This window comes from Orycteropus afer, unplaced genomic scaffold (genome assembly GCF_000298275.1).
Source record: "Orycteropus afer afer isolate SDZICR_OR568_19922 unplaced genomic scaffold, OryAfe1.0 scaffold00157, whole genome shotgun sequence".
NCBI classification, from domain to species: domain Eukaryota; kingdom Metazoa; phylum Chordata; class Mammalia; order Tubulidentata; family Orycteropodidae; genus Orycteropus; species Orycteropus afer.
Window position 1 is genome coordinate 3013191 of NW_006921744.1, and position 13077 is coordinate 3026267.

General features: G+C 37.0%; 1 protein-coding gene across 1 annotated transcript in view; it reads right to left on the reverse strand.

The window, feature by feature from the left end:
* The window catches only part of RB1 (RB transcriptional corepressor 1), a 320323-nt gene that overhangs the window by 302658 nt on the left and 4588 nt on the right, over positions 1–13077 (reverse strand). Inside the window, 2 exon segments of the mRNA XM_007946362.1 lie at positions 6318–6327; positions 9189–9206. Of these exon segments, the coding sequence (XP_007944553.1) occupies positions 6318–6327; positions 9189–9206 (28 nt within the window).

The window sequence follows — 13077 nt, forward strand, 5'->3', positions numbered from 1 at the left end:
TCCGACTCATAGCGACCCCTCCTTGGGTTTCCGAGGCAGTATCACTACGGAAGTAGGATTGCCCAACCTTCCTTCCAAGGAGTTCTGGTTAGCAGTCAAGTGCCTTAGGCAGTATGCTACCAGAGCTCCTAAAATAAATATATCAGACTTTAAAAGAGTTGAAAAGGCAAATAGATGACTCCACAGTATTAGTAGAAGACTTTAATACACCACTTTCAATGAAAGAACAACTGGAAAGAAGCTCAACAAAGATACAGAAGAGCTAAACAAGACAATCCATGAACTTGACCTTATAGACATCTACCGAGCACTTCGCCCAACAACAGCACGATATACATTATGCTTAGTGAAATGAGTCAATCACAGATGGACAAATATTGCATTTGTCCATTATTCTATAAGTCAAGGAATGGTTTATGTATGGAAGGAAATTTTCTTTGCTGGTTACCAGGGGTGGGAGGGAAAGGGAGAGAACACTGTTAGATAGGTAGAGATAAGTACTGATATGGGTGAAGAGAAGGGCAATGTACCAAATGTGAATGATCAACATGGTGGCACTGAGGAAGAGGAAGACAAAGAGAGATACACGGGAGGTGCAGACAACAAAGATGAACCCTTTTGCACATATAGTACTGCCCTGTCAGTGAAGGCAAACACGGGTATACAGATGGATAGATGGGTGGACAGGCTGAACTAGTAGATATGTCTATGAAACAAGGAGTGTACCCAAGACCATGTATAGGGTTGGCAGACAATGATTCTACAAGTGTATTTGTATGTTCTGTAAGAATTTCCAGGTGTATAGTAGAGCTGACAAGGGGCAACGTTGTAGTCACTGCTTGGTCACAGCCAGCAACCCAGAGGGACCTAGTAGTTGAACCTTTGGGCTCGGGACCATAGTACCAAGGGACATCAAGCTCAACTGGCACAACATACTACAAAAAACATTGTTCCACCTCCTACTTTGACGAGTAGCGACTGGGATCTTAAAAGCTTGCAAGCAGCCATCTAGATGCAACGATGGGTCTCTCCTTGTCCACAGCAAAAATGAATGAAGAAAACCAAAACTTCCTGGAAACAATTAGTCCTAGCAAATGGTACACCATGCAATCCTCAGCCTATATGACCATGAGACCAGACGAACTAGATGGTGCCTGGCTACCACTGTCAACCACTTGCAGGGGTTCTATGTAGGAGACTCTGGATAGAGAGGAAGAACAATGTGGAACAAAACTCAAAATCATTTGGAGAAAAAAAAGGGGACTAGGTTTGCTGCTCTGCTAGATCCTGGTGGAACCACTGAGACTATGGTTCCTAGCTGCCCTTCAGCTTCCAGCCAAACAAAAGACAGGCATATGAGATGAACATTTACCTGAAGTAGATACACTCCTTGGAAAGAACAATCATGGGAGAAAGAAGGGCTGTTTATGCACAGAGAGACAGCTCAGGGGGCAGGAGTGCATGGAGGGATGGACACAGGGAAGAGGTAACTATCGGGAGGAAGTGGGAGGGGAGCTGTTGCACTGGGGTAAACTGTAGTCTGTCATGAGATAACATGTGTGTGAACTGCTGTATGGAAAGTTAATGTGCTCTGTAAACTTTCACCAAATCACAATTAAAAAAAAAAATTCTCACAACTCAGTGCATAGGCCTATCTCAGGACTTAACTGAACTGTGTTTTAACTGTTTGCTCATTTGTCCCTATTACAGCTAGTCAGTAATAAGCATCAATGGAGGCAGAGGAATTAGATCTAATTCACTATATGTCAAGAGCCTAGTACACTCCCAGCATTAACTTTGCATTAATATGTATTTACCCTTAAAAATCTTCTCAAAGCAGTAGCAATGACTACACTCTAATGTAGAACAGAGTGCCTTTTTTAAAAAAAAGAAAAATATGCTCAGAGAAACAAGGAGCAATTGAACCACTAGTACAAAGTTTAAGGAAAGACTATTGGTTCCACTATAGTTCCTCCCACTCATAGGCAACAAACAACAAAAACAGTTCCTTCAGCTCCCATTCGTACATGGCTGACAAACCAGTGTAAGCAAGGGTAAATGACATAGAGATATGACATTACTGATCTCATTTTCTAAACAAAAGATGGGTAATTGACCCAGAACTTAGTTTCTGGTCAAGCTCTCTAGTTTGAGCCCAAAGTCCAAACATGACCCATCCTATAAGACAACCATATAGGAGAAAAAAACTGCCATCATATTCAAACTGCTACTAATTAGCTCTTCTGTAAAAGATCTACAAAGTTGATGCTTACTATTCTTGGAAACAGGGTTCAAAAATATTGCAGAATATTTTAGTTGTACCCACAATTTAAATTCAATTATATAAATAAAAGATGTCTTCCAAAGTTTGCATGTCAACTCCTTCTATATCACATAGACTACTGTGAAAAAATAATATACCTAATGACCTTATAAGTTGGCATAAGAATAAAAACATTCCAAGTTAGAGGACAAATGAAAGACGTCATCTAGTCCAAGGGTCACAATCTGTGGCCTGGGGTTTCTAGGGTTCCAACTGATATATTATCTTTGGCAAATTTTCTAATATTTAAGAAACCTAAAGAAAACCCATATGTTTATTTTCAAGTCTGCAGTAACTAAAATAGCAAATACTTCGCTTTTGCTAGAATTAATTGAATTTGATGTAGAAACATAATTTATCTTAGTTGATGAAAAGTACCTGTTGACAGCTTTGTATGTCCTAAATGAAAGTAGGAAAAAAAATTACTTAATAACAAAGTTTGGTAGATTATTTCTGAAACAGATTCATTGAGGGAAATTTTATAACAGGGGTGCATGGCAGTTTTAGAGTCTAACATAATTCTGATTCAACTTATCCTAAAAAAAAAAATGTGTAAAATATAAAAATACAGATGTGAAAGAAGTAAATTAAAACAGACAGAGATAGGAATGTTTCTTTTATATTCTTTATCTTACAAAGAAATCCATTCCAAAACTCTGTTAAATATCTCCAAAAACCAAACTCACTGCAATCGAGTCAGATCCAACTCATAGCAACTCCTCCTTGGGTTTCCCAGGTAGCTTTACTACAGAAGTAAATTGCCCAACCTTTCTTCCGAGGAGTGGCTGGGGTTTTGAACCACCAGCCTTCTGGTTAGCAGTCACATGCCTTAGGCACTATGCCACCAGAGCTCCCATTAAATATCTGGGTCTCATTTATAAACTTAATTACTTGTTTATACTTAAATATGTAATAGAAGTAACTACCAATCTGAAGAACAATGATAATTAATATCAGGCCTCTAAAATTATGAGGATAAATAAGGAAAAAACTAATTCACTGACAGTTTAGTTACAATCATTTTTTCAAGACTGTACCTGTTGTATATAAATTTACATAGGGTTTAGAGATGTTTTAAAACACAGAAAAACACCTCAGTCTATTAAATTGAGACAGCTCACCTGGTATCATATAATAATCTCCAGATTGATTTCAATCCTATGGAAGAGGTGTTACAGCAGTGCCTCATATATTCTTCCTGCATCTCCTTCTATTTCAATAGGGCTCTGTACTATTTGTGGGAAACTTGAAGAGAAGGATAGTTTTTTGGTTTTGGTTTTGGTTTTTTGGAGTTTAGTTTTTTAAAAGAACACACATTATGACTATTTTCAATATTTAACTGTTTATATCCCAACTTGTACTAGAATAGATTAAAGAACTCTTAAAACAATATATTCGGAAGGAAGATGGGGCAATCTACTTCCGTAGTGATACTGCCTTGGACACCCAAGTAGGGGTCAGGTCTGACTCGATGGCACATAACAACAACAAAAAAAAAACAATATATACAACATTACCAAATAAAATCTAAAATAAGTGGGTAAAGACACTGTGCATTATAGAGAAGGTAATTTTTGACATTATTCTTTCATTCATTCAGTTCACTCAGTAAATATTTACTAAATGTCTACCAAGCACCCCGTACCATTCTATCAGCGAACAAAATAAACATTCCTGTTTCCTGGAATTGACATTTTAAGCAGAGGAAGAAAGATAAAAAAACAAAAACAGTATAAATGTATTCCAGGTTAGAAAAAGAGCTACAATAAGATGGATAGAGCATTCAAGAGAAAGGTAGGGGCAGATTATAGTACTAACAGAGTGGTCAAGGTAGGCCTCATTGAAAAGGTAATACTGAGAGAGACTTTATTTTGTGAGCAAAGACAATCCATTATTATTTTCTTTTAATACGAATGCCTTCTGACCCAGCAGTTCCACGTCTAGAAATTTACACCTGAGAAGTATTCTCACATATGCACTAAAATTTATATACAAGGATAGTCAGAGCAGCAGTCTATAGTATCAAATATTCAAAAACAAACTAAATGTTTGTCAAGAGTTAACAGTTAAATAAATTATGATATATCCGTACAATAGAAAATTCATGACATGACAAAATCTACAAAGGTAAAATAAACAAAAAGGGAGAGTGCTCTTCAAGATACATTGCTAACTGAAAAAGTCAAAGTGCAGAACAATGCAAATACCAGAAACTGTTTTATTGGTTGCTTCTGGTGAGCGGAAGTGAGTGGCTTAGGGATAGAAATGGGAGGAAGACTTGACTGCTTACAATTTTGTTCCTTTTGAATTTCGAACCATGTGAATCTATTGCCTACTCCAAAAACTTTACTAATAAATTGTTTTAAGAGTATAAAAATAAACTCTTGATTATATAAAACAAAATCCTTAAGGATTTTTGAGAATGAGTAAAAACCTAAAATCTATATCCTTTTATACTAAATTGTAGCAATAGAGAGAGTTAGCATAGTCTTAACAGTAATATCAAACTCTAATTTCACTATACTTCATCGATTGAACATTCATTATTCTTAAACTAGTAAAACTCATCTCAAAAGAAAAAAAAAACAAGACAGAGGAGAGGATTACCAAAAAGAAGCTTCACCTGCTTTGGCTTTAGTAGGATACAGCAATGCTGCCTCTAATCCACTGCAAAATTAGATGGCATGTCACTCAAATTTATCATGTTAGAGCTACTGTCCCAAATTCACCTTCTTCCCTCTTGTCCTGAGTATCTATTCCTAGAAATGACAGCTGAGAATCCTTTACACTATTTCCTTAGTTTCCCCACCAGTATCCTCCATCTCTGTGAATTCACTCAGGCTCCAAAACTAGAAATCTGCACTTCTGACTCCTTTCTCTTCTTCATCCCCCGTATCAGGCGATCACAAAACCCTACATACTTTCTAAATATTAGTTAAAATTTTCCCCTGTTCTAGGGGTGTATGGACGGATAGATAGGTGGACAGGCTAAACAATTAGGTATGTCTAAATGGGGAGTGTATCCAAGATCATATATAGGGTTGGCAGACAATGGTCCTATAAGTTTATGTGAGTGATCAGAATTCCCAGGTGTATAGTAGAGCTGACAAGGGGCAAGGTTATGGTCATTGCTTGGTCACAGCCAGCTACCCAGAGCGACCGAGTTGTTGATCCTGCGGGCTTGGGACCATAGTCGCAGGGGACATCAAGCTCAATTGGCATAACATACTATACAAAACATTGTTCCACCTCCTACCTTGGCGAGTAGCGACTGGGATCTTAAAAGCTAGCAAGTTGCCATCTAGATGCAATGGGTATCTCCTCGTCAAGAAGAAAGAAGAAAACCAAATGAATGGAAACAATCAGTCCTAGCGACTGGTACACCATCTGATCTGCAACCTGTACAACTATGAGACCAGAAGAACTAGATGGTGCCCGGCTACCACTGTCATCCACTTGGAAGGGATGTACGAGATCCTGCATAGAGAGGGAGAACAATGTGGAACAAAACTCAAAATCATTTGGAGGCAAAAAAAAAAAAGAAGGTGGGGATCAGGTTTGCTGGTCCAATAGAGCCTGGTGTAACCACTGAGACTATGGCCCCTAGCTGCCCTTCAGGTCTGGAATTGAACCCACACCTGTGGTTTACAGCCAAACAAAGTACAGGCAAGTGAGTTAAACATTTACCTCAAGTAGACACACACCCTGGAGAGAACAATTATGGGAGAAGGAAGGGCTGCTTATGCACAGGGAGACAGCTCAGGGCGCAGAAGAGTATGGAGGGATGGACACTGGGAAGAGGTAACTATGGGGAGGAAGTAGAAGGGGAGCTGTTGTATTGTAAATTTTGGTCAATGACATGAGACAAAGTATATGTGAACTGCTGTATGAAAAGTGAATTTACTCTGTAAATTTTCACCCAAATCAAAATAAAATTAAAAAAAAAAAAAAATTTTCCCCTGTTCTCCTGGATTACTACAACAGTTTCTTATACAGTCTTTTTCCTTCTCCAATCTAATCTCATGTTGTTGCTGGAGTAATCGTTCTAGAATAATGGTATCCAAAGTGTTAACGCTTATACCAAAACAAGCCCTAACCCATTGCTGTCAAGTTGATTCCAACTCACAGCAACCCTACAGGGGCAGAGTTGAACTTCCCCACAGGGTTTCCAAGGCTGTAAATCCTAATGAAGGCAGATTGCCACATCTTTCTTACCCACAGCAGCTGGTGGGTTCAAAATGCCAACCTTTTGTTTAGCAGCTAAGCACTTTAACCACTTTACCACCAGATCACCTCGGAATGTTTATAGTACAGGTAAATTACTAACTTGAGCAAGAATCAAACATTGGAATTTCAGTGTGATTTACCTAAATATAAAACAAATGAAGTTCTTAAAAATTAGAAAAAGAAAAAAGAAAAAAAACCACCCACAGAACACAAGAAAATATTTGCAAATAATATACATTTCATAAGGGACTTAAATCCAGAATACATAGAGAATTCTTATGATTCAATAATAGTAAGCAAATTAAAATGGGGAAAAGAATGTAAACAGCCATTTTTCCTAAGATTATATATGTACATATATGTGTGTACATATACATACACACACACATAAAAAAAAAAAACTCACTGCCATCTAGCTGATTCTGACTCACAGTGACCTCCCCCCTTGGGTTTCCTTGGGTTTGTCATGTAAATGTTCACACACACACACACACACTTATATGATTTATATAATGGTTAATAACCACATGAAAAGATGGTCAACATTATTAGCCATCAGAGAATCACAAATCAAAGACACAAGATGTAACTTTTGATGTTGCTGTTGTTATGTGCCATCGAGTCGGACCCGACTCACAGCAACCCCTCCTTGGGTTTCCAAGGCAGTATTACTACAGAAGTAGATTGCCCAATCTTCCTTCCAAGGAGTGGCTGGTGGGTTTGAACCGCCAGCCGTCCGGTTAGCAGTTAAGTGATATAACTAGGATGGCTGTAATAAGACAGACAATAACATATGTTGGTAAGAATGTGGAGAAACTGGTACTTACACTGCTGGTGGGAATGTAAAGTGGTACTGCACCTTTGGAAACAGTTTGGCAGTTCCTCAAAATGTTAAACATACACTACCATATGACCTAGCAATTCTATTCCTAGGTATATAACCAAGAAAAATTAAAACATACGTCCACACAAAAACTCATACAAAAATGTTCATAGAAGCATTATTCATAATAGCCAAAAAGTAGAAACAACCCAAATGTCCACCAAATGATGAATGTATAAATAAAATGTGGTACAGATATACAATGGAATATTTTTTGGCAATAAAAAGGAATGAAGTACTGACATATGCCACAACATTCATGAACTAAGAAAACATTACTTGAAAGCAGTCAGTCACAAAAAAACACAAAATATTGTACAGTAACATTCACAGAAAATGTCCAGAATGGACAAATCTATATAGTCAGAAAATAGATTAATGGTTCTCTAGGACTAGAGGGGCAGGAGAAAAATGTAGAGTAGAATGCTAATGGGCACAAGGTTTCTTTTTTTCCTGTCCTCTGCAGGTCTTTTTTCCATTTTTTTTTTTTTTTCTTTTTATTGTGACTTGGGTGAAAGTTTACAAAGCAAATTCATTTTCCATACAACAATTCATAAACATTTTGTTTCATGACAATTGACTGCAACCCCCATAATGTGATAGCTCTCTTCCCATTTCCTCCCTGTGGTTACCTCTTCCCTCTGTCCTTCTTTCCTATTCCTGCCCTCTAAGCTGTCTCCCTGTGCAAATGCTGCCCTTCTGATCTCGCATGATTGTTCTAAGGAGTGTACCTACCTGATGTAAATGTTAACCTTATATGCCTATCTATTGTTTGGCTGGAAGCCACAGGAGTGAGTTCAATTCAAGACCCAAAGGGTGACTAGGAGCCATGGTCTCAGGGGTTTCACCAGTCTCTATCAGACCAGTAAGCGTGGTCTTTTTTTATTTTAATAATTTTTACTTTTGTTCATTTTTCTCCCACTCTACACAGGATCTGCTGCACTGATCCCTTTCCAAGTGGTTGACAGTGGCAGCTGGGCACCATCTGGTTCTTCTGGTCTCAGGGTCATGTAGGCTGAGGTTCTCATGGTCCACTACTCCCTTGGACTAATTGTTTCCATGTGTCTTTGGTTTTCTTCATTCTTCTTTGCTCTGGATGAAGAGAGACCTATTGTGGCTTCTAGATGGACACTTGTAAGCTTTGAAGACCCCAGTTGTTACTCACCAAAATGGGGTGTAGAACAATGATTTTGTGTTGTACGTTATCCCAATTGAGCTTGATGTCCCCCATGACCATGGTCCTGAGCCCACAGGTCCAACAACTCACTCCCTCCAGGTAGCTGGCTGTGGCTAAAAAGTTATCATCACTTTGCTCCATTAGCTCTACTATATATATGCACTTTCTTATTTAATTAAAAAAAAACACTCACTGCCATAGAGTCGATTCCGACTCATAGTAACGTCCACTGGGTTTCTGAGGTGGTAAATCTTAACAGAAGTAGATTGCCCAGTTTTCCTTCTGCAGAGTGGTTGTTGGGCTTGAACTGCCAGCCTTCTGGTTAGCAGTCAAATGCCTTATGCACTGCACCACCAGAGCTCCTTGGACATTCTTATAGCAGATACAAATACACATGTAAAAATATCGTCTGCCAAGCTTATATACGGCCATGGGTATATTCCCTTTTGCCTAGCCATATTTGATCATTCAGCCTGTCTACCTATGTATCTTCTTGTCAATTAACATTTGTTATTACTGCTAATGCAGTATTGTATATGTAAAAGTCTTTATCTTTGTTGTCTATACCTCTTGTATACCTCTGTCTCTTCATTTTCCTTAGTGTCATTGTGTTGGTCACTCACTTTTGGTATACTGCCTTTCCCTTCACCCAAATCAATACTTGTCTCTTACCCATCTAGCAATTTTCCCTCTCTTCTCTCCCATCCCTGATCAAGGTTTCTTTTTTTAAAATGAGAAAAATCTTCTAAAATTGATTGTGGTGATAATTGCACAACTTTTGTGAATATACTAAAAACCACTGGATTGTATACTTTAAATGGGCAATTGTATGACATACAGGCATACCTCATTTTATTGTGCTTTGCAGATATTGGAGGATTTTTACAAATTGAAGGTTTTAGCAACCCTGCATAGAGAATGTCGATTGGCATCATTTTTACAATGACATGTGCTCACTTCATGTCATTTTGGGAGTTTCACAACATTTCAAACTTCTTCACAATATTTCAAACTTTTTCATACTGCCATTGTACACTTAATAGACTATTAAAAAAAAAAAAAAAACTGCACTGCCATCAAGCCGGATCCAACTCATAGCGACCCCTCCTTGAGCTTCTGAGGCGGTATCGCTATGGAAATAGATCGCCCAACCTTTCTTCCAAGGAGTGGCTGGTAGGTTTGAACCAGCAGCCTTCTGGTTAGCAGTCAAATGCCTTAAGCACTACGCCCCCAGAGCTCCGTAATAGACTAAAGTGTAAGTATAACTTTCATATGCACTGAGAAACCAAAAGGTTCGTGTGAATTTTTTTATTGTGATATTCACTGTATTGCTGAACCCATGATATCTCCAAGGTATGCCTGAATATCCCCTTCACAGCATACTCTCCATCACATTCTCCTTTAGAAATTATTGTATAAATACAAGTTAAATTCTCAGGCCACCCCTCAAAAACTTACCTATCACTTAAAATAATATTTCTAAGGACAAGGTCTGTTGAATTACGACAGCAGGACATCTTTCTCTGTCACATCCCCCAATGAAAAAGTACCCTAAATCCCAAAGGTAACACAAAATGCCTTTCTTATCTTCCTCCAGCACACAATCAGGAATGATAGTACGTGTCTTAGTCCCCATCATGATCTCCATTATGAAATGAAATTTAAACTATAGCAGTTCCCATAGGGATGGGAACAAACACAGGAAGAGAAAAGAGAAGGAGTTTGCCCGATCTTTCCTCTGCAGAGATGCCAGGTGGGTTCAAACCAGCTTTCAGCAGCCAATCGCAAACAACTTGCACCATCCAAGCTCCTAAAAATTACGTAGTAACATTTTCATATATATATTCAAATCAGAAATCCATAAAGGCTTCTACTGTTAAAATTATTTTTGCTATTTTTCAATACAAAAAGTTTTGTGTGAACTAGTCTGAAAACCCAATACCATCTGCATTTCCAAACAAATCTGAGAAGTGACTCATAAATTCAGAATTACCTGTATTCACCAATACTCTCACGATAAGCCACTTCTCCCTAACTTTCTGAATCATAAAATTCTGGTATTTAAGAAAGAGCAGTGAAGGAGTTATAACTTCTTTTAACTGCTTATGTACAATAACAGCTTTGTACATGAAGTACCCAAATCAGTGGAAAGATACATATATGCTTAGGAATGTGAATATCAAAATTATTTCATTTAGGATGATAATACAGAAATCATTCTTGTGATGGTTAAGGTGGTGTATCAACTTAGCTGGGCCATGATTCTCCAGTTTGGCAGTTATATATAGTTTGGCAGTTATGTAATGATATAGTCATCACCCATGATGAGATGTGATATAATGTAATTACCTCCATGACAAGATCTGCTCTGAGCAGTCAATCAGTTGAAAGGGAATTTCCTTGGGGAGTGACCTGCATTAGATATATATGGATGTTCTACAAAAGCTCTCTAGCTTTTTGCTCACTCTGGATGCTGCATCTAGCTCTAATCATCTGACCTCTGGTTCATAGGACTTGAACTAGCAACCTTCCATTTTACCTGCCAATCTTGCATTAGTCAGCTTCTGCAAACCATGAGGTAACAGACTATGTCTGACCTACCCATCTTGGGTTCACTGGCCCCTGAAGCCAGTGAGTGAAGAGAAGCTTCCAGCCTGATGTCTGACCCAAGAACTTAGGACTTGCCAACTTCTACAAACATGTGATCCATTTCCCTAAAATAAATCTCTTTATATATATATATATATAAACCTCCCTGGTTTTGCTTCTCTTGAATATCCAGCCTAAGACAATCCTCATCTGTATGCAGATGCTTCAGTCATCCTCTTTTTTTAGATAAAGAGCTTTGAGAGTATGTTCAGGTTTTTGAAATTATGGAGATTTCTATTCTCTTTTTTATCATTAGATATTTTTTATATGGTATAAAACAATTCTTTTATGGTATGTACATAAACTTATTCTGCTGTGTTGATCTGATCAATGAAAACAGACAGAGATGTACTCTTATAAATGCTGATGAGAAAGTAAATTCATTTAATGTGTCTGTCTGGTATATAATTTAGCAATAATTATCAAGAATCCTCTAAATATTCCTAACTTTTGATTCAGTAATTCAATGTGTAAGAATTTACTACAAGGAAATAACCAAAGATTCATTCATTAATTCATGTAACAAATTTCATAGGATTTACTTTGTACCTGGCATTATTCTTATGACTAAGGATATTTATCACATTATTTTATAGACAAAAAAGCTGGAAAAAATCTAAATGTCTAATAATAGTAAGGAAAAAAAAAAACTCACTGTCATCGAGTCAGATCCGACTCATAGCAACCCCTCCTTGGGTTTCCAAAACATTTATCACTACGGAAGTAGACTGCCCAATCTTCCTTCCAAGGAGCGGCTGGTGGATTTGAACCACCAGCCTTCCGGTTAGCAGTCAAATGCCTTAGGCACTATGCCAGCAGAGCTCCCAATAAGAGAAAGAGTTTAACAAATTATAACACAAAGGATAAAGTATTATACCACCACTGTTGTTGCTGTTGTTATGTGCAGTGAAACTATATTATCAAAGAATATTTACTGACGTAAGAAAATGTTAAACAAAACAAATAAACAAAAAGCAAGATCTAATTTAAATATACTACATCTATGACCCCAAATCTGTAGTTGAGATCTTTTCAGACAGGGAACTTGGTCTAGTTATTTAAGCTCACTGTACTTCAGTTTCTTCATCTACAAAATAAAGATTTTACATTTTGCATGTAAAATGAAGATTTCATATTTTACATGTGAAATAAAGATTTTACATTTATATTCAAAATAAGGATTTTACATGTGAAATGAAAACCACATTTCACATATAAAACAAAAATTTCCTATCTCAATGATTGCTAAATGAGTTATTTGCAAAGTGCTTTAATACTCCTTTATACATGGGGTTCCAATGAGTTAGCTCCACGGCAACTGGTTTCTGGTTTATCCCCCCATAAGTATATAGTACTAGGTAACTGCTCACTGTTAGTAATATTATACATATTTACACATACAAATAAAAACTGGAATACATCGATATATTATCAAAAATCCTGAATTCTAATAAAACTGATTCTGAGACAATCAAGAAGTTTGAATACTTACTGTATATTAGAAGATATTAAAAATTATTTTATAAAGTACTGTATTTTTTTCCCATTCTTGTATCATAGAAATATACAATGATGTGTTTATGCATGAACTGATATGATGTCTAAGATCTGCTTCAAAATATTTTGGTGGGGAACATATGTGGGGAAATATTAAAAATTTTTCTAAAAGTTATCAACAGCAAATTACCTCTGAGTAATGAAATTACTATGAGCTTTTATTTTCTTTGTATTTTTCTAATTTCTAAATTTTCTATATTGATTCAAAATTACTTTTAAAATGAGAAAAAAGTTTTTAAACATTTTTAAGAAAATCCTTAC